Below are 25697 nucleotides of genomic sequence, written 5' to 3' on the forward strand. Positions count from 1 at the left end.
CTTCAACAACAAGTAGTACCACTATATTACCAATACATTTGGTTCTAGAAAAATGATGTAAATAACACCTAAATATACCAAATATTATGATAGCATTAAACAGTATATAAAGTTTGTAAATCTGTCAAACCATGCCCAAGGGGATTGCTTGAGTTTGTATAGTGATTTTTTCAGCTTACACACTTTGTTATAGTTGGAGGATTTTTTTAGCCTTGGAGGTATCTTTATATACACCTTTTCTTCCAAATCTCCATTAAAGAATGCATTTTTTATGTCTTGTTGATGTAACGGGCAATCTGGATTAGCTGTTAAGGATAAAAGGACTATGATTGTGTTAAGTTCGGCCATTAGAGAAAATGTTTCCTAATAAAATGACTTTGTAAACCCTTTTGCAACTAAACAAGCTTTTAACCTTTCAATGCTTCCATCAGCCTTATGTTTGATAGTAAATATCCACTTACAACCAACTGATTTCTTTCCAGTATAAGTTCAGAAATTTCCCATGTGCTATTCTTATTTAAAACACTAATTTCTTCACTAACTGCCCTTCTTCATCCTGAATCTTTAAGAGCTTCTTTAATATAATTATGAATATATACATTATCAATGGCTAAAACAAAGTTATGATAAGATTGTGACAACTCTCCAAAGGAAACAAATATGCTGATAGGGTGACTTGTGGATGATCTAACACCTTTTTTCAAAGCAATTGGAATAATTGAGTCATCAGTAATAGTATTCTCATAATTAGAAGTTTTCATACTTGAGTATATTTGAACAAAATTTAGACTTGGTTCTAAATTTTGATCAAGAGTAAGAGGTATTATTTGCTCTATCTTCTTTCTAGGTCTTTTCCTCCCAATATAGGTAAGAAGCTCATGATTTGGGATTTGTTTTGGTGTAGGATGACTCTAGACAAGAGATTGAACTGGAGCCAAAGGTACTAAGACTAATTAAATTGAGGTTGAAGGTACAGGGAAAAGATTTAGGATAGGAGAACTCATAGGGAAATGACTCTAACAGGAGAACTTTATGGTTATCTCCTGAGTGAATTAATATAATCAGACTTTATATCCTAATTTTGATATTCTCTCATATTCTCCCCATAAAGATCAGACCTGGGATATTATACTTGATGTTTAAAAAATATGACATCCATTAAGGTATAGATCTTTTTAGTGAAAGGAGAATATCACTTGTAACATTGTTGATATGGAGAGTATCCTAGAAAAATACACTTGATGGATTTAGGGTCCAATTTTCCTCTATGATGTAGATGTATATGAACAAATACTGAGCATCTGAATACTTTAAGGTCTAAGAAAGAGAGTATTTTGATCTATGGTAAGACTTGTAGGAGGACTTGACTGGGAGTTCTGAAGTTTAAAACTTTGGAAGGCATTTTGTTGATAAGGTAAGTTGTTGTGAGTACAACTTCTTCCCATAATTGTTTTCGAACATGAGTGGAGAGCATGAGGGATGTAGTGACTTCTAACAGATATCCATTCTTTTTTTTCTATCACTCTATTTCGTTATAGAGTGTTAATGCAGAAGCTTATGTGGATAATGTCTTGATTTAGACAATAAGTGTTAAGACTATAATTGAAATATTCTTTGGCATTATTAGTTTTTATAATTTGGATTTTAGTGTGGAATTGTGTTTGTATCATGGAATGAAAGTTTTGAAAAATTTGACTAACTTTAGATTTCTCTTTCTTAGGAATAACCAAGTCAATTTAGTGTGATCATCAACAAAAAAACATAACCATTAAGTTCCAGTTATATTTTTTACTTGTGAGGGGCCTCATACATCACTATGAATCATGATAAAAGGATGTGTTGGTTTATATGAAATGTTAGGATAGCTACTACGAATGTGTTTGGAGAGTTGGCATATTTCACATTTGAATTACTGCAAACTTTTATTGGTAAATAAGGATGGAATCAATTTTTTATGGTACATGAAATTTGGATGACCATGAGTATAGTGCCATAACATAATAGCACTGTCTTTATTGACATGAAAATTTAAAGCTGGTTGACCCTTAGATGATACATAGATTCTATTATGAGTTTGTCTTCTAGCATATCATATTTTAGGAGATAGAGCCCTGAACATATCTTAACACTGTCACTCTTATTCCTTGTATCCAAATGCTGAAATATACATAAATTAGAAAAGAATTTAGCAATATAATTTAGGTCACAAATCAATTTTCTAATTGAGAGTATGTTATAATCCATATTAAGAACAAGGAGAATAGAGTTTAAGATCATGTCCCTCGAAATTCTGCTTAGGCCTATTCCCTTAGCTTGGGATGAAGACCCATCAGTTATATGGATTATGAAATTATTAGTGCACTGATTGTTTTCATTAAGGATAATGGCATCTCTTGTCATATAGTCTGATGCTCTAGAGTCGATGATCCATGGGCTTGAGTATTTCTTATTGATAACAAGGGGTTTTGAGAAGTTACCTTTTTATGCTAACAATCCAGATCTAGAACCAGAGGCTAACATACTTGATTGAGATAGTGAATTCTGGCTGAAAAGTTCCGTAAGATCTCAAGTTGTTCTTGGTGAAAAGGACTTGTCTTTGTTGGTAGATTAGTGATCTTGTCCCGGCTGTTGTCTGAGGTAACATTGTTGGCATGTCTATCTTTAACATTTGTTGATCTTGATGGCTTTCAATCAGCAGCTTTGTCATGAATCTTCTAGCAATTTTCTTTTACATGTCTTGGCTTGTTGTAGTGATCACACCAGGGTCTTTCCCTTCTCTATCAACTATCATAGTTGTTATTTGGATATCCTCGAGCAATAAAGACAGATCCTTCCATTGTTAGAGTTAAGTTTTGAGCTCCCATCATTACTTTCTTTCTACTTTCTTCATACCTAACTTTCAACAATATTTATTTGAGGTTTGGAAGAGGTTTGATCCCTATTATTCTTCCTCTAACTTCATTCAGATTTTTGTTGAGACCAAGAAGAAATTTGAAAAGTGCGTTTCTACTCTAAAATTATTCTATATAGGGTTGTGTCTTCAGGGCATTTCTAGTTATGGATTTAAAACATATTCTAGGTATTTTCTAATAACGACAAAGTGTGTTGAGTATTGGGTTTATAGAAAGATCTCCTTGGTGTAGATCATGTAATATTGCCTAAGTCTTGAATAGTTCTGATGTATTTTTAGAACTTGAGTAAGTTTCTCTTGTTGCATCCTAGATTTCCTTTGTTGTTCTATATAGGAGAAAATTTTCTCCTATTTCATTGGTCATTGAATTGATCAACCATGACATTACTATGTTATTCTCAGTCTTTCATGTTTGAAACTTGGGATCATTCTTTTCTGGTATGATGAGATCTCTTGTGAGATAGTCATCTCTGCTCTTTCCACAAAAATAACATCATAACTGATGAATGACCATTGAAGATAGTTATGGAAGACCTATTGAGTTTGTGTTCTATGATAGGGTGTGATATGCCTTCAGTGTCTCCAAGATTGTTTGCAAATGATGTTGTTTTTTACTGTGAGGTCACCTCAGAGATAAAGCTTTGTCCTGCTGCAGCTATGCTGTTTTTGGTCATGGAACTTAAAGAAGCAGATTATGGGTTTAAAACCTAATCTGATACCATGAACTATTGATAGAAGTTCTCTATATTCATTTCATTAAACTGAAGTATTTTGGTACAATAAATAGGGAATAAATGTTAAACTACTGATTATTAAAACAAGAAATAAATACTAAATAGGAAAGAACCCCATTGCTAAACTAGAAAGAAATAATCTAATATAATCTAGTTTAGTTAATACCAGATTCTTTTATTAAGACATATAGTCTAAGATTTCCTAGAGATCTTAACTAACTTTAAGTATGATTTCCACATCCACACAATCATAAAAAGAGATGCAAGAATCTGAATTATTATTAAGCAAAAACATGAACTTGAAACTTAGGTTACAAAGTTGTTTTTATATGTATAATAACTTAAGCTAAACCCTATAATACCTAAGATGTGGACTTGAATAAGTCAACTTACAAGCATACCCAAACCTTTAATTAAACAAGCTCAAATATTGATAATCAAGCCCAAAACATGAAAATAAAAATAAAATAAAGGTCTAAAGCATGTTTCCATAAATAACAAAGAAAATAACATAAAAAGATTTTATTTCCCATTTTATTTCCAAGCCTAAATAGTCCTTTTGACTGAATAATCCTTCATTGTAACTTAATGATCAGTTGTCGCCTTTAGAAATTCCAAATAGACTAGGAGAATCAATTCTAACTTGGAAATCTTTGTTGTCGCCTCTAGATTTTCCTTGTAAAGCTTGGTTTCCTTGCTTTACTTGGACAAAAAAATGATTCTTTTCTCCTTAGTAGTTGACTCTATTAGTTTTCTTTATAAATTAGGAGAATCATTACATGATTCTTCTTGGCTTAAGAAACAAATATGCCCCCTTAACTACTTTAGTGGACTAAGAAATATCTTTTTTTGAATGCTAATAATCCTCTCTCATTTTGGATCTGATTTTGGTATAGATTTACCTTGCATAAAAAAAGAGAATAATAGTTGACTTTTAATCCTCTCTTATGCGAGATGGAACATAATTAGACCCATGTTGGCTTATAGATTAGGGCCGTTTTTGCATTTGGATTAGATGAATCAAAGGCTGCTTTTTAAGCTTCATAGGTGTCGCTTGCTCCTCTAAGTCCATCTTGTCCTAAATATGTTGAACAAGCCCACTAAATGCTCTCTTAAGCTTTCTTTTCTATAGCCCTTATATAATTGGCCCACTTGGCATCTCTAAAAGGTTAACAATGTGTTTAGTCTTGGTGTTGAAGTTTGGTCCTTATCATTTGTTATTAAACAACGCGGAAACAATTTTGAGCAAAGTAGAGACTTATGATTCATAATACTAAATACACCATCCTTAATGTTTGGCTTATGAGGTCAGCTTTGTGGGTCCAATTCTAGTGATCATGGCATATGAAAGTTTGTTTTTAGTTAATAACTTATGATTTATTCTACTTACACGAAACTCTCAACATAACATAATGAAACATACATGAAACCATGTTATATATAACACAATGAAACCAAATAAATATGCCGTAATTAGGTTATACAATTTTTAAAGAAAGTTAAAGAAGGGGTTTAATTAATCAATTAAAACAAGTTTAAACTAATGATTATAAATTTTTAAGGTTTTGTGAACTAACCCCAATCTTTCAATTGGGGTTTTTATTTGTTCCTATTAAACATGCTCAATTAGCTAATTAGCTATACAATGGTAAAAAAAAAAAAATTAATGGAAGGGTTCAATAAATCAATTAACAATATTATAAAAAAAAGATTTAAAATTAGATTTTTTGTGAACAGTAACCCTAACATTCAAATTAGGGGTTTTCCATGGTTTCCAATTAAACATATATAATTAGGTTAAATAATAGTTAAAATATTTATGAGAATTTACTTTTTATCGATTGAACAACTAACATTGGATTTTTTAGGGTTCCTAGTATCAGGATTCAACTTTTTTAAAAGTAAAACATTTGATAATGTGTTTTTCAAATTGAGTAAGAACACATGATATTGTAATGAAATAACCTTGTTTTTTATCAACAAAATGCATTAAAACCATTTTTTGAAATCTCAATTGAAGAAAACAATTATAGCATTAACATAAAATATGCAGGGCGTGAGTTTTTCTTTGTAGCCACTAGACATAGTTTACTTTGGATTGCTACAATGAAATTACCATTTTGCCCTTAGGCAGAAAAAATAGGAGCCTTGGTGGTGGGGTAATTTGGTATTTTTTGTTGACTTATTAGTCACGAAAATCATTCGGGGGTAATTTAGTCTTTTCAAGATTTTGTGTACATTCAAATGATATATTTACCTCCAAAGTAAACTAAATCTAAAACTATTAACTAAGGGTTATTTCATCTTTTCAAAAACTTTTAAACAATAAAATTATTTATTCATCCATGAAGTCAAAGAAATTAGAGTTGTTGACTAATGGCTTTTTTGTTTTTTCACTTGTTAGAATACAAAAACAAATACACTTTTAACCTTAGAAAAGACAAACAACAAGGCATATATCTTGGGGCTTTTTTATCCTTTCACAATTTTTTTTTTGTAATTTCCAAGCTCATTAAAGGCATTACAATATTTTTTAAGTTGAAGAAATATTTTTTTACTCGAAAAAGTTGTTAGAGCGTGCTCATTACGTCCTAGCACGTGGGTGGTGTCCACACCATTTGGGAGGCGCATATGGTGCTATTAGCTGGCCAAACCTATCATTTCATCGTGTCTTTAGAAGTATTACCATGTCCTCTTCCCACTAGTTTTGTGTGTAAGGGTGGATAATAGTGGTTTGTTCTTTGTCAATCATTTCTTTTTTTTTCCCTTCATTATTTTCTCTCTATTGTAGAGAAAGTAAATGTATGTTCCTATTTGCTTTTGGTTTTTAATTTCATTCCTTTATGTTTTTTTTATTGTTTATTTTCATCCTTGACCCTTTTATATTTTTTTATGTTTTCAATTTATTCCTTAAATTATAATTTGTCATATATTATTTTTTTCAATTCAGGATTAGGCTTTCCGATTTTATCCTTCGACATTGGATTTGTTGGGGATTGTGTTTTACAGTTTTTTCATTTGTGATGCTTCTAATCTAATGACATGAGTCACGAGTTTGAAAACTTAATGCAATTCATCATCCATTTTTCTAATTTTCTTTTATGATTTTACATTTTTTTTTAAAAGATTGGTATTGTGTTTAACTTTAATTTTTTTTATTAATTTATCCTAGTCTCATAATCTAGGCCATGAGTTTTGTACATCATTTTTAAATAGAGTTTTATTTCAAAAACAATTATAGATATTGTTTAGTTTTAGACAAAAAGGATCCCAACCTTGTGGAGTGTAAGAGGTGAAGAACGAGGGATTTCATATGAGACGAGAACACATATCAATTAAACAAACATTGATCTTATTTTTCAGTTTTTAATCAACAAAAAAAAAAGAAGAGATAAATGGAGGGAAGGAAATTTTGTTTTTCTTTTAGACAAAGCAAGATAAGAGAGAGTGTGATATGTCATTTTCAATGGTTCTCTCATATATCACATATGAGGACAATTTAGTCATTTTATTCTTTTTGAAATTTTTATTTGATGGGTGATGTAAATTATAATTTTTGAAAGTGTGGAGGTAAAATAAAAAAATGATAAAACTATCTGAGGTTTTTTGTAATTAACCCAAACTTTTATTTTATTTTAATTAAATTCAATAGGTTTGGTTTCCAATTTATTGTAACGTAAATTTTGATTAACAAAATTACACTTTCCTTTCATATTTATGACTTTAATGCAAGTATAGTGGCTTTTAATTTAAGATAATTTTTAGTTCAAGATTTATTTCTATATTATCTTAGTAATTTCAACTAAATTTTTATTTTATTTCAATATAAGTTTCAAATTTGTTATGATATTGATGAATTTTCATCAAGAATAAAATGTTTATTGTTTTTTTAAAGTGTCTGTTTAAATTATGGTCAAGTTTTTATGAGCATAACATTTTTATGAAAGCAAGTATTACTTGTCTTTTCTTAAAAAAATTATATAATTACTTAATATATCTAAAAGAGTTGGAGTGTCAACTCTCTCCTTCAGTATTTATATGAATAGTAAAAGAGATTATGTTTTTTTGCATTTCCATTGTTTTTTCATTTCCTTACCTTTTTGTTATTCTTTTCTCAATTTCATCCTTCAATATTTGCTTGATTTGGAATTTATTTTCATAAATTATTTTGGTTTTGTTATAAGGTTATCGCAGTTTCAAATAGATGTCCTAAAATTTGGTTTGTGCTTTATTTTACAAGTATCTATTTTTATTATTATTTAATTAAGTAAAGAATAATTGAAAAAAAAAAAAACAAAATTCTTAAACCTAGTGAAATCCATAACCTGAATCATTAATTTAGCGACTTAAGCCATGAATCCTGAGTCTATCTAATATGTCGTCATCTCAATATAAAAAAAGGTCATCTTAATTTATTTATTTTAAGCCAAACTACGCTTTTTTACTAGTCATTTGGGTTATCTTGGGATCCGTCAAATTAATTGGGTCATATTGAGGGAATTCTCATGTGGTTTAGTTTTAAACCTGAGCTAGGAAAAGAGTCATATTAGAAGGTTTCAAGGTTAACTCATTGGAACAAGTTTAATAACAATGTCAAATAGTTCCATGTGACCTAGATATTTTTTTTTACATTAAAAAAATAATATTGATTTAAATGTATACTATGTAGTGTAGCACAACCATGTAAACTAGTTCATTACTATACTAGAAAAGTTGAAGACTTCCTCACCTTGTTCAATGTTCATATGAATAGTGATGGATGTGGTTTTTATTTTTCTTTGTTTTTTAAATTCTATCTTCTATTTTTTTTTTCTCTTCTTCTGATTAAATGATTTTTTTTTCAATTTCATTGTTTAATATTTTATTGATTTTGAATTGGTCATTGTAATTTGTTTTATTTTGCTTTTTATAAAGTTATTGTACTGTCAAAAACATGTCATGAAAATAGATATTTGCAAAATTATGTGTCATATAAATGTCAGCTTCTATTTTTATTATCATTTCATTTAATAGAAAATAGTAAAATAATTTTTTTAAAACCTAGTGAAGTCCATGGTCTGGGTTATGAGTTTGACGAGTTAAGTTATGAAGCCTGAGTTGATTCAATATATTATTGTCCTAAAAAAAATATATCATCTTGAAATTTTTTAAAGTCAACCCATGCTTTAACTTGTCGTTCAGTTTATCTTTAGACCTGTTAAGTTGACTTGGTCATAGATAGACAACTTTTAAATGAGTTAATTTTAAATATAAGTTAGGTAGAGAGTCAAGTTAAGAGGGTTTCAAAGTTGATTTCAATATCAATGTCGAATTGTTCCTTTAAGAAAGAAATCATTTTTCCATTTCTTTTTTATTGAATCTTTTTAGGTTCTTTATATATATATATATTTCGTGCTTCAATAGCTTATTGATTTTGAATTGGTCTTCATAATTTGTTTTGATTTGTTTTATATGAAGTTGATCATAGTCTCAAAGAATATCTAATTATTTGGTTGGTGCTTAATTTTGTGAATATTTTTTTTTAATCAAATCATTAAGTAAAAAATAGCTTTTTTAAAAAAAATTGCTAAATCTATTAGAGTCCATTATCCAAGTTGCAGTTTGTGAGGTTAAGCTGCAAAGTTGGGTCAACCAAACAATATTTGTGTATACAGAACACCATTTTATAGAATTTAATATATTTTTTCTTGGCTTGTTAAGCTTGATTGCTAATTCGAGTAGTTTGTTCTAGGTTTGGAGGTGCATGTTATGTGTTTGATAAAGCGCCCATTGAAAATTAAGCATAATGAAGTATTCTAAAAGTATGGTTTTTTTATTTATATATTTGATTTTTATTAGCTGGTTTCAAGTTGGATGATATTTACACAAAAATGGAAAGCAAAGAAGACGAGGAGTTGAAGAAGGTCCAGTTGGTGGATGCTCAAGCAAGGAATATCAGCCACCTGCATTGAGTGTGGGAGTCAGTCCATTGAAGATTCTCAAGCAGATGTTGCCATTCTCCTTAGAAAGGTATAAACATTATCATGGACGATGTTACGATTAAAATGTCATTGTTCTAATGCTGCTTTTAAATTTATACATTTTGTTTCAATGTTTTGGTTCTAATTTTGAACTGTGAGGTAGGGAGTATATATTGAAGCTTTGGTATGAGTTCAGACCACATTTTGAGACGTCTAAGCTGGTTTTTAATGATTTTGATTTGTTGTCATGTCTTGTTTTGTTTTATTTTATTTATTTTATTAAATTTTTTTTATCAATCCTCATAAATCACCATTTAAAATTGCCCATGGGCAATGCTTGTTGTCCTTGTATTACTGTGAAATGGTGCCATTTATTTCTCATTGTACATCCTGTTGACGCCCTGAATCCTGTATATGTTCCATGATTTAATGATAGATCATTTGGCTTTCAATTAAGATATATCATTTTAAAACCGTGTGGAGGGATGTTGATGTTTATCTTACTTCATATGCTTGGAAAGTTTTGATTGTTGGAAAGTTTTGATTGTTGACTATATGCTACTTCACAAGCTCTTAATTTATCAAAATTAATCATTGTTTGTGTGTACTTAAGAGCTTATGCTTCAAGATATTCTAATGTTTGTTTGTATATAGTAACACAAGCCTTTATTAATCACTACAAAGGATGCTCATTATATGCAGAGAAATCTTAAACCAAGGAATTGTAGCTGGGTGTAGAAAGTTTAGCATGCCATTCGGTACCTAACTTTTGCCAATCCACATTTATTAATAAGCTCTTGAGAATTATCAAACAGTGACAATTTAGTGAACAGTTTCTTGTTTAGGCTCATAACTTGATCCATCATTGCTACTATGTAGCATGCTATCTGATTAGTTTTATATGTTTTGCGAGGTCATTTTCCAGACTAAAGTTTGGTCATTCCTTTCCTTGATGTTGATCCTGTCTTAATGTTTGTCTTGTTGTTTGTTATTGTCATGCAAAACCAACATGCTAATCATATTTGTGACTTAGTTTTTTTTATTTATTTATTATTATTAATATGAATATTTGGGTCAGTTTGTGCATCCTCAACTAATTTTACAGGCTCTGAAAGTTAACAAATATGTAAGCTTCCTAGTGACCTTGTTGATCTATAATGGGATTCAGCTGGGAAAACTGACAATGCTCTGAAATTTGATATTCAAACTGCAGCCTTGAGGCTTTCACCAGTTAGTTAAAGAGCTTAGAAGTACCATCATTTAGCAACAGTAAACGTTTTTTCCTTGAGATAATATGATGTTTTGGATAGCTTTTTGTTGCAAGTGCTGCTGGAGGATTATAGGCTTTCAAAAAACACAAGCAAAAAACTAATGTTCACAACCTAAAAAGAAGGAAACCATGCTGGATATTCTTACACCTCCCTTAGGAGGATCTGCTCCTTCCTCTTGGTGGAGAAGGTTGACCGGTAGATGGTAATGCTTGTTTTTCCTATTGACTGGTTGCTTTTGTACTTGGCTCGTACTTTGATGGGTAAAAGTGTTAATTTAAAATGTATTAAAGTTAAGTGGTTGGTTATACGTGATATTATTATATTCATGTAAATATAAATTTATTATAAATAAAGATTTAATTTATTTTTAATATTCATATAATATTAATTAATGAATCTAATATTTGATTTATGAATCTAGAGTAAAGATAAATTCATGGGACAAAAATGATTTAAAAGAAAATTATAAAGTTATTATAATTATAAAGATTCTTATGTTATCAAAGCATTGTTTTTAAAATATTCTTGATCTATGTTTTCTTAAATATTAGAAATTCATTAAAGTCGTAGAGACTAATAAATATTATGTTCCTTTCTTTATGAAAAAAGCAACTATTGTCATAAGATGAGTGTATTAGGAATACCAGAACTAATATGTAGGTGTTTATCATAAGACATGTTTACTGAACTGACTCATATGAGAATTTCAGATAAAGATATCACATGTGTCTATGAAAAGACTCATATGACGGTTGTGTAAATGATTCTTAAATTTGAGATCATTTAATGTTAAAATATCTAAATCGAAACATTATTGATGAATGAATAATAATGAGTCATATATTTTAAAAATCATTAGTTAAAAATTAAACTGTGATAATTAATTAAGTGTGACTGATTGAAAATAATTTTAGAAATTAAGCACTAAAATGTATTTAATTTATAGATTATAATTATAGTCCTAAAACAATCAAGTAGGAACTTGATTGATTAAATTTCTAAAATTATATATTTTTTCGTTTATAGAGTTTTTGAATTCCCTACAAATATAAAGCTATGTCTTATATTTTTTAAAAGGTTGTCTGTTAAACAAAAAAATATATGTAAGTTCACAAAATAAAAAGCTAACATTCTAGGCATAACAATCACTCTCCTAAATAAGGATTTATGATGTTTTTTATTGGTATTCGTGTAGATTAAATGTTGAAGGCCAGACAATTATACAACTTGTGGTTTATAATAATTTAATTCTTTAAAATATTATTTAAAGTCGGAGAATTTTAGATTTTAGATAATAAATTTCTAAACAATTCTTAATTTTTCTAATAAGATTTTAAAAAAATTTAAATAATTTTATTTTATTATTTTTGCTGCAATATGGTATTTAAAAACCCAACCACAAAGAAGATCGTTATAAGTGTGAAGGGATTGCTGTCAACTGGGGACCGGTTCGATGATAATGCGTGTTTTTCCCCGTGACTGGTTGCTTTGTAGTACTATATATATATATATATATATATAATTCGAAGGAAGCTTGATTGTGTATACAATTTTCTGTCATATTTACTCTGGCATGCCTGCTGATGCCTCATCATTCGATTTCTTCAGTTCAAGTACTTGATCCCTATCACATTAAACTGGTGCTTTATTTGTAAGCTATAAATGACACATTCAACATATCTGAATCGAACGGATTCCCATGGCTGCTAAATCTCAAAACTTTATCATATATTTTTGTACGGTTAAGGGGTGTTAGGAAATGTGATTGTTGTTGTTTTTTAAATAATTTTTTATGTTAAATATATTAAAATAATATTTTTTTTTTATTTTTAAAAATTATTTTTAAAATTAGCACGTCAAAACGATCTAAAATATAATAAAAAATTAACTTTTTGCAAAAAGAAATTTTTATAATTTTTAAAAATGTGGCTTACAATGCGTTTTCAAACTGACACTAACAATGACGGCTAAATTGTATTTATCAAGATAAAAAAAAGAAAAAAAAATAAAATATTAGTGATAATATTTGACCGACACCCGCAACACCAAATAAAAAAAAATAAAAAGAAATAACATGAGATAATGTAAGTTTATTTTTAAGCACTTGGAGCCGCTACACATGGCATTCAAAGTACATAATATCTCTAGTTCTAATTGAATTAAATTTATTGAATTCAAAGACATGTGTAACTACTATGTACGAAAAAAAATACAAATACAGAAATACCCCTACCTAAAACCTTTTTTTTTTACATTTGAAAGTATTTTAGTTATTTTGTTGGTTATAAATATATTGAATGAATATCATTAAATAAATTTATAATTAGAATAATATGTATGAAAAGACAAAAACAAAATATCTCTTACTTAAAAATAAATAAATTTTAACATGAAGAACTAAAAAGTCAACGCATTATAATGGTGAATTGAAAAATATGAGGGGATACAATGCATCTCACCCTGTCTTTTATCACATTTGTTATAATTCATTTGCAAAAAAAATAAAAATAAATGAAATCTGATGATATTGAATCTCATAAGGACACATGTTGGAGATATTTAAAATCAATTTTAACATGAATTGATTAAAAAATATTCTTAAACGATAGAACTGAATTAAAATGAAGAATCCCGACGGTAATGGCAGCGCATCAAGAGCACCGCCAACCACCGACTTGAACCCGTGCGGCCTTAAAAAAACCACTTAGGATTTGACCTCCTACAAAACGAAGACCACAAAAAACATAACACAAAGAGAGCTTATTACAACAACATAACTATAGAGTAGTTCTCAGACACATCAAATTAATTTTAACCACTCCATCACCTAAATGTACGCCGTCTCATTTATAGCTCTGTCCAAATATTTGAAGATCATCAACTACCCTTCCTCTCTTTATTACTCTACTCATCGTCTATGCCGGCACCCTCTCTCTCCCTCGTCTCTCTCCCCTCCCACATCGCACCTTTTGCTTCTCTTCTTCTTCTCGTTTTTTCTCGTGTACGTATCTCTTTCTATTTTGTTTTGCCCGCTTTTTGTTTGATGAAACTCCTAGCTCATGATACTGTTTAGTTTGTTTTGTTGGATGACTGGTGTGATTTTTGCTTTGATGGATCAATGTAGGTTATCAATTGTGCCCGTCAATTATGTTCTGTCAAGAATCCTGCACGTGATTACATGATGCTGAAATGAATTTTGAATTTTGTGTTAGATGAAGTTCAAATTATGGTAACGTTTTCGTTGCTGTTTGTCTTGCAGCGTCGCATCCCGGTACGTTTATGGAGGTCGTCAAGAAAGTTTATAGGCAAGGGACTGCAGCTGCAGATAGCATTGCTATCAGAGCTGAACATAAAAGTTACAGTTACAAACAACTCATCTCATCGGCGTGGGAGATATCCGACCTGTTATGTAACAGTGGCTTAAAAACCGTGAGTAGATATTAACCTTTCGATTTACCTTTTTTTGAAAAAACGAAAAAACTTTGTACAGGAAACAGCTTATTCTGTGAGTTTGTGATCTATGGTTTGAATTTGAGGCTTTCTGAAATGGGATCAATGAACGAAATGTTTTTCTTAAATTGGTGCAACAACTTTGGCTACGAGGCTGTGTGTAATGATATTGAAAGTTTATAATGCTGGTACTCCTGCTGCATGCATCTTTCTATCTCCGTCACTTGGTTAAAGTTGTGTATTGTATATTCAGACATCGGAGACCTGAAACATGAAAATCTGTTCTGTAGGTTGATGGTGTTGGAGGATGTAAACATCTTGGTGGAGCTCGAATCGGAATCGTGGCTAAACCTTCAGCAGAGTTTGTTGCTGGGATACTAGCAACTTGGTTTAGTGGAGGTATTGCAGTTCCACTAGCACTCAGCTACCCAGAGACTGAGCTCTTACATGTGATGAATGATGCTGTATGCCCCTGAATTGAATTCTATATTTCAGTTTCTCTTCTCATTTTTTGTGAAGTTACTTTATTGTCTTAAGATCAGCAGTGTTCTTTCAAAGGTGGACTTGATTTTGATATTTCAACTTTTAGATGTCCATTTGAAAAATCAGAATTTTCGTTGTGAATTACATTAAATCTGTATCCAGCACCCTTTGGACTTCATTTTGATATTTCAACTTTTAGATGACCATTTGACACATCAGAATTTTCATTATGAATTACATTAAATCTGTATCCAGCTCCCTATGTGTTACTTCTGTTCAAAATCTTATTGTGTGCTTATCCTTCAAACAATACATTGGTGCAGTTTTTATACAGTTCATCCTTTTGATTTCTTCCCCTTAAAAAGATGTCATGACTTCGGTCATGAATGGGCTTTTCTCTGTAAGTTCCATAATGTCGTACAACAATGGTGGAATTGGTGGCACTTGCGGGTAGAAAACAGTGTGCTGAAATAGTTTTTGCTTCATGCTTTCCTGCATGATGTTCAATAACATCTTTATTTTTTCTGTGCACCAATTCTCATGGATCTCTTATTTATATTTGGTTTATAGGAGATATCTATGGTACTTAGCACTGAAGATCATCAGGAGTTGATGCAAAATGTTGCTGCTAAATGTGCTGCTCAATTCTCTCTCATTCCGTCTGTTCACAGAATTTCTTCACATGAAAGTTTACATGATCATTCACAAGTTGAAGAAATAGCTTTAGAAAAAGGTTATTATTCTTCTTCTTTTCTTGAGAAATTTTGAGAACTCAATTAAGATTGGATGGTTCACTGATTTGCTTTAGAGGTAGCATTGCATGTAGTTGCCAGCTTATTTTTCCAATGAACTCAGTGCTCTTCATTGATATAGGTGACGATCCAGCATTAATTATCTACACAAGTGGAACTACAGGGAAACCTAAAGGAGCAGTTCACACACACAAAAGCATCACTGCACAGGCATGTACATGTCCCATGCCTCTTGATTTTTGTCATCCTATCCTGAAATAGTACCCCTGATCTTGAACATTATCAGATATCGCTTCTCTTTTATGATTGTGAAGTAGACCGGTGTAGAACCACCAACAATAACACAAATCAAGAGAACCAATTCACTGAGAGAAAATTCAATTTATCTTGATTATCAATATTTAACGTTAAAAGCAAATGTCTAGTTAGTGTGCATATTTATAGACACCAGACAAAATAAAAATAAGAAATCCCAATAATAGCAGGAAAACCTTATAGATAGTCCTAATTTCATAAGAAAGCTAAAATACTGAAATTAAACTCTATAAGTGTTTCTAAAATATGTAGTCCTATAAATTCAATTTTGCAGCCCCACATCATGTTCTCATATCATAGATATGGTGTATGTGCAAATTACAAGTTAATGATGTCAGTTGTCAATGCTGAGCTGTAGAAGAATACTTGATGTCTTGTGAATTTCTTAAGATGGATTGTGGACAGACATTCTAGAGATTGATTGTTATTGCTAACCAAAACGTTGTAGTATTATGTGATGTGTACTTCGAGGATTAGTATGTGTGAGAGCTGATACGTCATAATGATGATAATACATGTAAATTGCGTAGTATTTTCCTTCTTAAGTTCAGTTTAGCTCTTATGTAATGTTTGATTTTGGTGCTGACTTTGTGCAATTTTGGCTCAATTGCAGGTTCAAACTTTGGCAGAAGCTTGGGAATACTCATCCACTGATCAATTTCTCAATTGTTTACCACTACATCATATCCATCAAATTGCAGTTATCTAGTTTGCTATTTCGCTTTCCAATTGATATGGTTTGAGCATTGCTTCTTGCTAATGCTATTATTTTCTTCTATAGTTGATATGAATATTTTACATGAAATTGATCCTTAACTTATAATTTACATGTTCATGGATTTTTCAATTCTCTATTTGCCCCTATCTATGCAGGCTCCACGGTAATTTTTTATTTACTTTTTTGTTCCTGTACAATGCACATACATATTGCTTTTGAACCATCATAGTACATTTGGTAATATTGGTTTTGTTGTAATATATCTAATCATGTTGTTGAAGGTTGAGTTTATGCCAAAATTTAGTGTGAGGGGAATCTGGCAAAGATGGTGTGAATCTTATCCTCCTAATGGGAGTAAGGCTGATGATGCTATAACGGTGTTCACTGGGGTAAGTTTCCTGTTTGCATTAAGCATGAATATATTAGACCCTTTTTTTTAACTTACTGAACTATTTCTGTTTTATTTATTTATTTAATCTTGCATGCTTTTATTGAATAGTGAACATGGTGCACTGTCTTAGATCATGGTTGCTAGTTTCTGTACTCACAACTGGTCATTTGGTTTTATATTCTTTAATTTCCTGGCCTGCAAAATTGTTATTTGGTAGCAGATTGGCTAAGGTCGTCTCTGTGCTGCTTTTAAGTAAATTTTGGGCATTTGATGTCATTATTAGTGAGAAGGAGGCATATTATTTTGCTTATGCTTATAACATGGAACTAGTCATCTTAGAGATGCAAAGAAAAAAACTAAATTAGTTTTTTTTCCTTTCTCCTGGGCTAAGGAAAAGAAAAACTTAATAAAATTAGCCAATAGTGCAGTTGATTTTCTCCTACTGGGCATGTATGTATTTATGTATGCAATTTAGGATTACTACAATTGTACACGTGAAATTCCGGTGTAAGGTTTTATTACAAACTTGTGAATTTGTAACATATAGGTTCCAACAATATACTCTCGACTGATTCAAGGTTATGGAGCAATGGACTCAGATCAACAGGCAGTTTCTGCCTCTGCTGCAAGACAGTTGCGGCTGATGGTAAGTACCCTGGAAAATCTAGTGTTTGTTATTTTCATTTAAAATGCATAGGAATGAGTTGCTGGAGAGGAGACCCTTGGTTAATTGATCTTGACTGGAATTTACCTGACTACTTGTTCTACTTATAGCATTTTAGATTGTTGGATTCTCTAAATGTACAACTGTTCCTGCCAATCCCATTAGTTTTTGTTTATGAAACAAAACTATGATCACAAGATAAAATCCTTAATGCCTTTTTTCCAGATGTCTGGCTCCTCTGCTCTCCCACTTCCTGTCATGCAAGAATGGGAAGCCATCACTGGTCATCGCCTTTTGGAAAGATATGGCATGACTGAGGTAAGTGGTCTGTTTATTATTACAAAGTGCACAGCATATTAGTTTTACAATATTCTCATTTGTGGTAGTGGTTTTGTTGTCTTAGTTTGTCATGGCAATATCAAATCCCTTAAGAGGTGTGCGGAAGGCAGTGACTGTGGGTAAACCATTTCCTGGGGTGCAGGTTTGTATGCTAAGAAATGGTTTTTTTCCATATCCTTCACAGTCCTTTTTCCTCAGCAACATCTTCTTTTTTACTTTTGTTAGGTCAAAATTGCTGAAGATCAGAATGAAAATGATACAACAGGAGTGGGTGAGCTCTGCATCAGAAGTCCTTCCATGTTTAAGGAATATTGGAAACTTCCTCAGGTGCTGCCTGTCTTCTTTTCATATTATTCTTCCCTTAGTGGCTATCCCCAATTTTATTTTCTTTTTTCAACATATTTTTCTATTCACGACAATATGGACGAGTTATGCTATTATTATAGCTAAACCTGTTTTATATTTTCAAAGATGTCTGCAATGTGAAGTTCCGTATACTTATTTCTCTACCTTTCTAATCAATAAAGATGCTGTATCTTCTCTGAATATGGAATTGAAAAAACATAGCTGATAGAAATTATTTCATGTTGAATTACTTGTCTCCTTGCAGATGTAGAGATTTTGTATGACATTTAAGAATTCAACTGTCCAAGCTTCATTTAGTCATTCTGCAGAAGCCTTGACCAAGTCAAGCTCACATTGTTTCCTGAATCCTAGAGTTTCATTAGCTTCATTTCAGAGTTCAACTATATCATAGAAATGTTCAACACTCATAAATGAATTCCTGTACTTTTCTTGCTGTTTCCATGATTGTAGATGTGGCACTAAATATTTTGTCTGTATAAATGTGATCCTAATTTCACAGATGCAAGCCATATAATTAGTCCTGCTTTCGTTCAATTTATGATGTTGATTTACATCATTTGACTGCTTATAAACTGGCTTAGATAACTAGATTATGCTCTTCATGTTCAATTTCATTTCTTTGAATGTTTTGGGCAGGAATATCTTTTACAAGAAACACTCATTTTTTAAAAACTTTTTCTTATGGTATTACTTTATAGTTCATATGATGATTATTGGAGTTTTATGCTATATTAGTGTCTATGGTCCATTTAATGAGTGATAAAAATTGAACATTTAGAGGAATGGAGTTGTAATTAGATTTTAACCAACTAGTTTGCTAATTTGTGATTATCCTGCAGGTAACTGAGGATTCATTTACTGATGATGGCTTCTTCAGGACTGGGGATGCTGGTAAAATAGATGAAGATGGTTACTACGTCATTTTGGGACGTAAGGAGATTTAAATTCCTATATACATTGACGCTTACCAATGCTTTCCTTTTCCTCTTCTTTTTCCTTTATTTGCACAAGATGAACACTCTTATCCCCTTTTAATGCTCCATATTGTACATGGCACAGTTTGACTGTTCTTACAATATGCAATGCCTAACATGGTCATTATTTGGTATGGTGCTTGGTTCCTATCTAATTAGAACGGCTGGTCTTCAATTTTCTTTATTTTGTCCCCAGCCAATTTGGATATGCTTTTCAGCTGTAGATAAATTACAGGGTTCGGTTCCATTTCTTTCTTCTCATTCTAAGTTGTCCTTCAATCCATTGAAAATGGCCATAAAATTTATGATTAACTAACAGTTGATTTCTATGTTGGCAATCCACTAATACCAGATATATTACTAATTGTATCTCCAAACTATTATATTAACAAGTTATAGTGCCCCTCCCACGTACATGTGTGGATATATGTTATAGTTCTATAGTGAAGACGCCAGCTTCTGCTGTTGAATTTCATGTAGTTCTTCTCTAGAGCTTCATCTTCTCCAAATATCCTTCGTTTACTAATCAATATTTGCTTCTAGACAACTCCAAGACAATGATCTCCCTGTTAATGGTTTTGAAAGGTCATGTGCTGCCCTCAAACATGTATTAGAAGAGTAGCATGCAATTTTAAGAGTGTGTGCAACAGTTCTTTCTTCCCTCTTGCTAATATAAACTTTAGCATTACTGTCTCCACTGGCGATGGTTTTGGGAGGGATTGTCAAATTGGAGTGTTCTCAGCAATATTTGTCTATGTATCATTTGTTTTGTTAGTTACTCCCTGATGTCATTGAGGAAGCTGCTATTTTGTTGATTGTGCCATAAACATTGAAAAACGAGTTTGCACCAAAATGGCTTAGAATATAAGAAAGACTTCTGCTGCTCCTGTCCTTTCAAGTGAAGTTCATAAGGCTTTTAATGTTTCATACAGGTACAAGTGCAGATATCATGAAAGTTGGGGGATACAAATTATCTGCATTAGAAATTGAATCGGCACTTTTGGAGGTAATTAGTTTTCATCCTCCATTTTGATTCTTTGGTCGTAAACAGACTCTACTGTACATCATTCTGTCTCTCAATTGTTTTATGCATAGAGAAGAAATATACAATATGTTCTAAGAAGGGGGAAATTTTGTAACCACAAATTCCTTATGTTATACAGCACCCAGTTGTTGCAGAATGTTGCGTTTTGGGTTTGCCTGACAAAACCTATGGAGATGCCGTGTGTGCTATAATTGTGCCAGAGGAAGCAACAAAGAGAAAACAAGAGGAGTCAACAAAACCTGCTATAAGCTTGGAAGAACTACGAGAGTGGGCTAAAGACAAGCTTGCACCATACAAGGTATTGCAACAGACATCTTTCATTTCTCACATTTCTAAGGAAATATTTGGAGTTTCAATTTGTTGGAGAAATTCTCTCTTTGGTCATGGCCACAATATGTGGGTCTTTATTTTGAATGATGAAAAACTGAAATCTCACTAGTTTTCAAGCTTGTTGAATTATTTAACTGGTGGTCAGTAAGGCTGCATTTGGAACCTCAATAAAGCTTAAGAGAGCTTATTTATGCATCATTGGGCTCGCTAGAAGTCACTACCAAGCGCTTATTATCTTCCATGACACGAAGCCTGACCAGAAGCTTAGTTTAGAAGAGCTTCATTAACCTATTCTGATATGTCAAAAGCTGTAAGCTTCAATGCTGTTCTCAGCATATGCTGGACAAACACAGCCAGTGCTCTTTTATCCTTTCTATTAAAGCTTTAGATTTTCCAAACAATCTTTTTTCTTCTTTTTCCTCTTGAAATCCAGTTCGTTCAATATCAGTATTCTTTTCAGGTTTCCAGTTATCTTAGTTTTACTGTTGTTGCTCTCTCATGGTCGTGCATCAAGAAGAATTTGTTCTTGATGAGTTCATATATCCATGTAGCTCTTTGTATAATTCATCAAATGCTGAAAACAATATTTGACCTTTCCCAACTCATAACTAACATTTTCTCTTGCATTTTTCCAGCTACCTACTCGATTGTTTCTGTGGGAGTCACTGCCTCGTAATGCTATGGGAAAGGTGCATTTCTTTCATACTGTTTCTAGACATTTTGCCCATATGCTTCCCCACACAAGTGAGTTTTTTCCCGCATCTGATTACCACCTTTTCTTGTCAATTTAGGTAAACAAAAAGGAGTTGAAGAAAGTTCTTGCGGCTGAATAATAAATTTGGTTGTTGCAAGGCCAAAAGCATTAGATGTATGGAGCATTCCACACATAACTATATAGAGTTAGACTGAAAAATGCAAACATATGTCATTGAAACACAGATGAGACTGAAAATAAAATAAAAAGCAATCAATTGGTCAGGCTATTGCATTGCATCTGTTGCTGGTAGTTTATATGATGTAGGTCGGGTTAGTGAGCAATTATGCTATATGCTATTCTACCTCCTGCAGAGACAAAATCTCCCCAAGAACATGTGTCTGGATGATATTCAATAATCTATCAATATAATAGCCGATCTATTTACTACAACAGCTATAATATGGATATCAGATGTCGTTTTAATTCATTTAAACTTTATCTACAATTAATTAAAATGCTACAGTAGGTTTTGCAGGCAGATGTGTAGGCACACAGTAGTTATTTACATTTTGCTTTTTTTAAGCGACATCTTTAAACCAAATTAATTATATATCATTAGAGATTAAATTTTTTTGATTTTAAAAACTTTTTCTTTCTATTGATATGATATATTTAGAGAAGTTTGACAAATTTTATTGTGCAGATACTAAAATTAAAACTCAAGTGAAGAGAACACGCACACACATCTATGCATGAAAAACTTAATTTACAGGCTGGAGCTAAGTCAATATTGTTGGAAAGAGAACAAGGTTGTTAAAATCGCGAGTTGACTTTTAAAATCCTATAATTTTACGAGTCAACATGTATACAACGTGTCAAATCGGGTTTAAACTCGAAATCGGTCAAACTCGGTCAAAATTGGTCAAACTCGGTTAAAATCGGTAAAATCGGACCGATTTTACGAGTTTGACCGAGTTTGATCCATTTCGAGTTTTAACTCGTAAAAGTTAAAAAATTTACTGCTTCCCTGTCCGAGTCCCCTGACACTCCACTAAATAGACGTTGCCCAAATCTCAAATTTTCAATCTTAGTAGACTAACACCAGCATTAGAGGATCTTGAGTATGGAAAAACCTTATACTGTATTTTAGGCTAAGAAGGCATGATCGGAGGATCGAAACCATGGGAAGACAGAGATAGATGGTGATGAATCAAATGAGTAAAATAAGAGATAGGAATACTTATATAGAGAGATACTGTGTTTTAGACTAACCATTTATTAACTACTAAGAGAGATGACAAAGACTCAGAAAGAACTTGAAATACATGTCTTGCTTAGTGGGATATTTGGACATTATTTCTAGGACTTATTACTAACATAAAAAAGATGGAAGGTGAGGTGGCATGAGATTAAATTGATGTTATTTTGTATGTTTTTGTTCTCGTTGTCACGAGTTCACTGTATTGGTCTCTGTTAATTTTTTTTATGTTGGTGATATACCTTAAAATGTTGTATCATCTCACTAGTTACTTGCAGTGTCTCAAGACCTATTCTCTAAAAAATGTTTTGAAACTCTATCAATAAAACATAGTTGTTCAATCTTTTTTCTTTTCTTTTCATATTTTTAAGTTATTTAAACCATGTATGAATTTTTATTTGAATTATGTATTTTAAGGTATTTAGATATTTGTATTGTTTATTTCACTTTTATTTTAATTATGTTATATTATTATTAACTACTTGACTGAAATTGTCAATATATAATTAGTTAAAATATTTTTCTTGTGATTTTACGATTTTACGATTCGAGTTTACGATCCGAATTTATATTATATATTTGTGTCGTGTCAAAAAAATGTTTTTAACAACCTTGAAAGAGAATCTTAGATCAGTCCCACCTTGCCTTGGGTATCTAATAACCTTTTTTTTAGTTAGTTTTCTATGTGATCTCAAGTTCGAGTTTTATAGTTGTTAATATGATGATCACTAGAGATTTACATGGTTGTTATCTTTAAGACCCGTGAGATTGGTTGAAGTGCGTGCAAGTTGGTCCGGACACCCATGTTAATAAAAAAAAATATCTCTAGTAGTGGATGAACCAACTACTCTCGCTTTCCGGCTTAACCTACCTAATTTTGTATCCCCCTGGTGCACGAAAGCAGAGAAGGAAGAGGGAGCAGCACAACTGGCACTTGTGCTCAAACAAAGCAAAGTTATTGGCTCAAATATCCATGTTAATTTTGATGGGCTGATATTAAAAATGATTTTAAAAAAATAAAAAAAAATATTATTGGTATATATTTTGACACGAAAAGTTATTTAAAAAATAATCACAATACATATTGCCAAACACGCTTAGACAACATTCACTACTGCTCTCTTCTCTCATTTCTTCACTACACATGTTCATTGGTGATATTTAATGTTTTCGGCTTTCAATTTCACCGCTAACATCCACAATAATTTTCTGAGTTTCAAAAGTATATTTCAATGCATGAACTTCAAATTTTACTGAAGACATAATTACTACTTAGCTTTACTCATAGCTTGATTGATGATGGCTACTATTATTTATACGGTTGGCCAGCATTGTTAGTTTCAACAAAATATAGCAACTAACATTAGGAGGATTTAGTTTAACTGATCAGGTTCTGGATTTGATTTTCAAAAATAATTAGTTCAAGTTTTATAAAACTTAGGTCATTTGAGGCTTAAATGGTCGTTAACTTTAAGATTCATGAGATTAGTTAAGATAGGCGTAAACTGGTCTGAATGCACATACTAATAAATAAATAAATACACAAATAAAAAAAAAAGTTAGTTGTTACTATTTTGTTTTGTTAGGCACATTAACGATTTGACGTGATTTTTTAAAATTATTATATATTTTATTTGAATTTTAATTATTATTATTTTAATTATTACATATCTAATATGAAAATAATAATAATTATAATAAATTATTCATCAAAATTCAATTAAATTTTTTTTTTTATTCTTAAAATTTCTAAATAGAATTTTAATATAATTTTATCCCATTTATTTTTTTTAGCTTTCAATTACAATATTATTTTGATATTTTTTGTTAATTTACTTTAACAATCATATAATGTTTGTTTTTAATGGAAACAATGATTCTAGTGGGAAAAAAAAACCTTGTATTTGTTAAGATAAATAAAAAAAAATATTAATAAAAGAATTTATTTTGATTTTTTTTTCAAAATGACTATATTTTTGGATTTATTACCAATACTAAATAATTCTCAAAAACATGAATATTTTCTTTTTACATTTAAAAATATTATGGACACCAACAACATAACGCTAGGATACAAACTAATGTGAATATATATATAGACTTTTAGTTATTGTTTTAATTAATTCTCGTTTCATTAAATTCATTAGCTTATTGTAAGCTGTACTAATTATTTTGGCATCATTATGGGTTTTCCCTTTTTATTAATTAATTAATTAACAAAACACATGGGACTAAATAATTTTATGTACACCTATAAAATACTATTTATTTAAATAGTGTTGTGTTTTTTATTTAGTTTTTTATTCTTCATTTTACTCTTGAACAACTCAATTTTTTTTGTTGGGTTGTATATTGATTTCATGAATTTTGTTTTATTTTTTATTTTTTATTTTTAAGTTTTGATATTAGATATATTGAAGTAAAGCTTTATAGTTTTTCGATTTAATTTTTATAAATTTATCTCAATCTTATAATTTAAGTCATAGATTTAATAGGTTAAATTGGGTTGTCTCGAGAAGTTTTTTTTTATATCTTTTTGCTAATTGATTTTGGCAGTTTTTTATTTAGTTTTTGTTTTTTATTTTATCCTTTAATATTAAGTTATTTTAGTAATAATGGCTCGTAATTTTTTTAATTTTGTTGTTGGGTTGTATAGTCTTATGGATTTCATATTTTTTTTTCTCATTTTAAACACTCAACATTAAATATATTAGAAGTAGGTTTCTTAATTTTTTTTTATTTGTTTTCTATGAATTTATCACAATCTCATAACCTATATTGCGAGTTTAACAAAATAACTAGAGTTGGTTTGTGTCATTTTTTCCTTTTTTTTCTAACTGATTTTTTTTGTTTCATCCTTTAACATTGGATTAGTTGAAATTTAGGCTTCATAATTTTTTTATTTACTTTTTATGAGGTTATGATTACACCCATAAAAAACTACAAGAACAAGGGTGTCGTGGCGTGCATAGTATCGAATGGTGGGTTTTGAAATTAATCATAAAATTATATTTTTAAAAGAGTCATCATCTGATATTG

General features: G+C 30.8%; 1 protein-coding gene across 3 annotated transcripts; it reads left to right on the plus strand.

Annotated features, from left to right (window-relative positions):
* Positions 1-13445: 13445 nt before the first annotated feature.
* LOC118046205 (probable CoA ligase CCL8) lies at positions 13446-22171 on the plus strand. Of its 3 annotated transcripts, none has more exons than XM_073407014.1 (17): positions 13446-13877; positions 14136-14305; positions 14617-14790; positions 15380-15542; positions 15683-15771; positions 16490-16558; positions 16704-16757; positions 16876-16983; positions 17533-17631; positions 17875-17967; positions 18053-18130; positions 18214-18315; positions 19194-19284; positions 20261-20334; positions 20492-20671; positions 21339-21447; positions 22104-22171. In XM_073407014.1, the coding sequence occupies exons 2-17, from the start codon at positions 14156-14158 to the stop codon at positions 22154-22156; spliced, it is 1686 nt and encodes a 561-aa protein (XP_073263115.1). In that variant the 5' UTR covers positions 13446-13877; positions 14136-14155; the 3' UTR covers positions 22157-22171. The 3 variants fall into 3 exon arrangements, with proteins under 3 accessions (XP_073263115.1, XP_073263118.1, XP_073263121.1); XM_073407017.1 differs by lacking the exon at positions 22104-22171 and adding an exon at positions 21495-21850 and having other exon boundaries at positions 13453-13877; positions 21339-21392; XM_073407020.1 differs by lacking the exons at positions 13446-13877; positions 14136-14305 and having other exon boundaries at positions 14626-14725.
* The last annotated feature ends 3526 nt before the right edge of the window (positions 22172-25697 follow it).

This window comes from Populus alba, chromosome 1 (assembly GCF_005239225.2).
Source record: "Populus alba chromosome 1, ASM523922v2, whole genome shotgun sequence".
NCBI lineage: Eukaryota > Viridiplantae > Streptophyta > Magnoliopsida > Malpighiales > Salicaceae > Populus > Populus alba.

What these genes read in the sequence shown, in the direction of transcription:
- LOC118046205 (XM_073407014.1), top strand. Translation starts at nt 14,156, where the DNA reads ATGGAGGTCGTCAAGAAAGTTTATAGGCAAGGGACTGCAGCTGCAGAT. An exon ending in GTAACAGTGGCTTAAAAACC is followed by an intron (nt 14,306 to 14,616) that starts GTGAGTAGATAT and finishes TCTGTTCTGTAG; the next exon opens with GTTGATGGTGTTGGAGGATG. An exon ending in TTGAATCGGCACTTTTGGAG is followed by an intron (nt 20,335 to 20,491) that starts GTAATTAGTTTT and finishes TATGTTATACAG; the next exon opens with CACCCAGTTGTTGCAGAATG.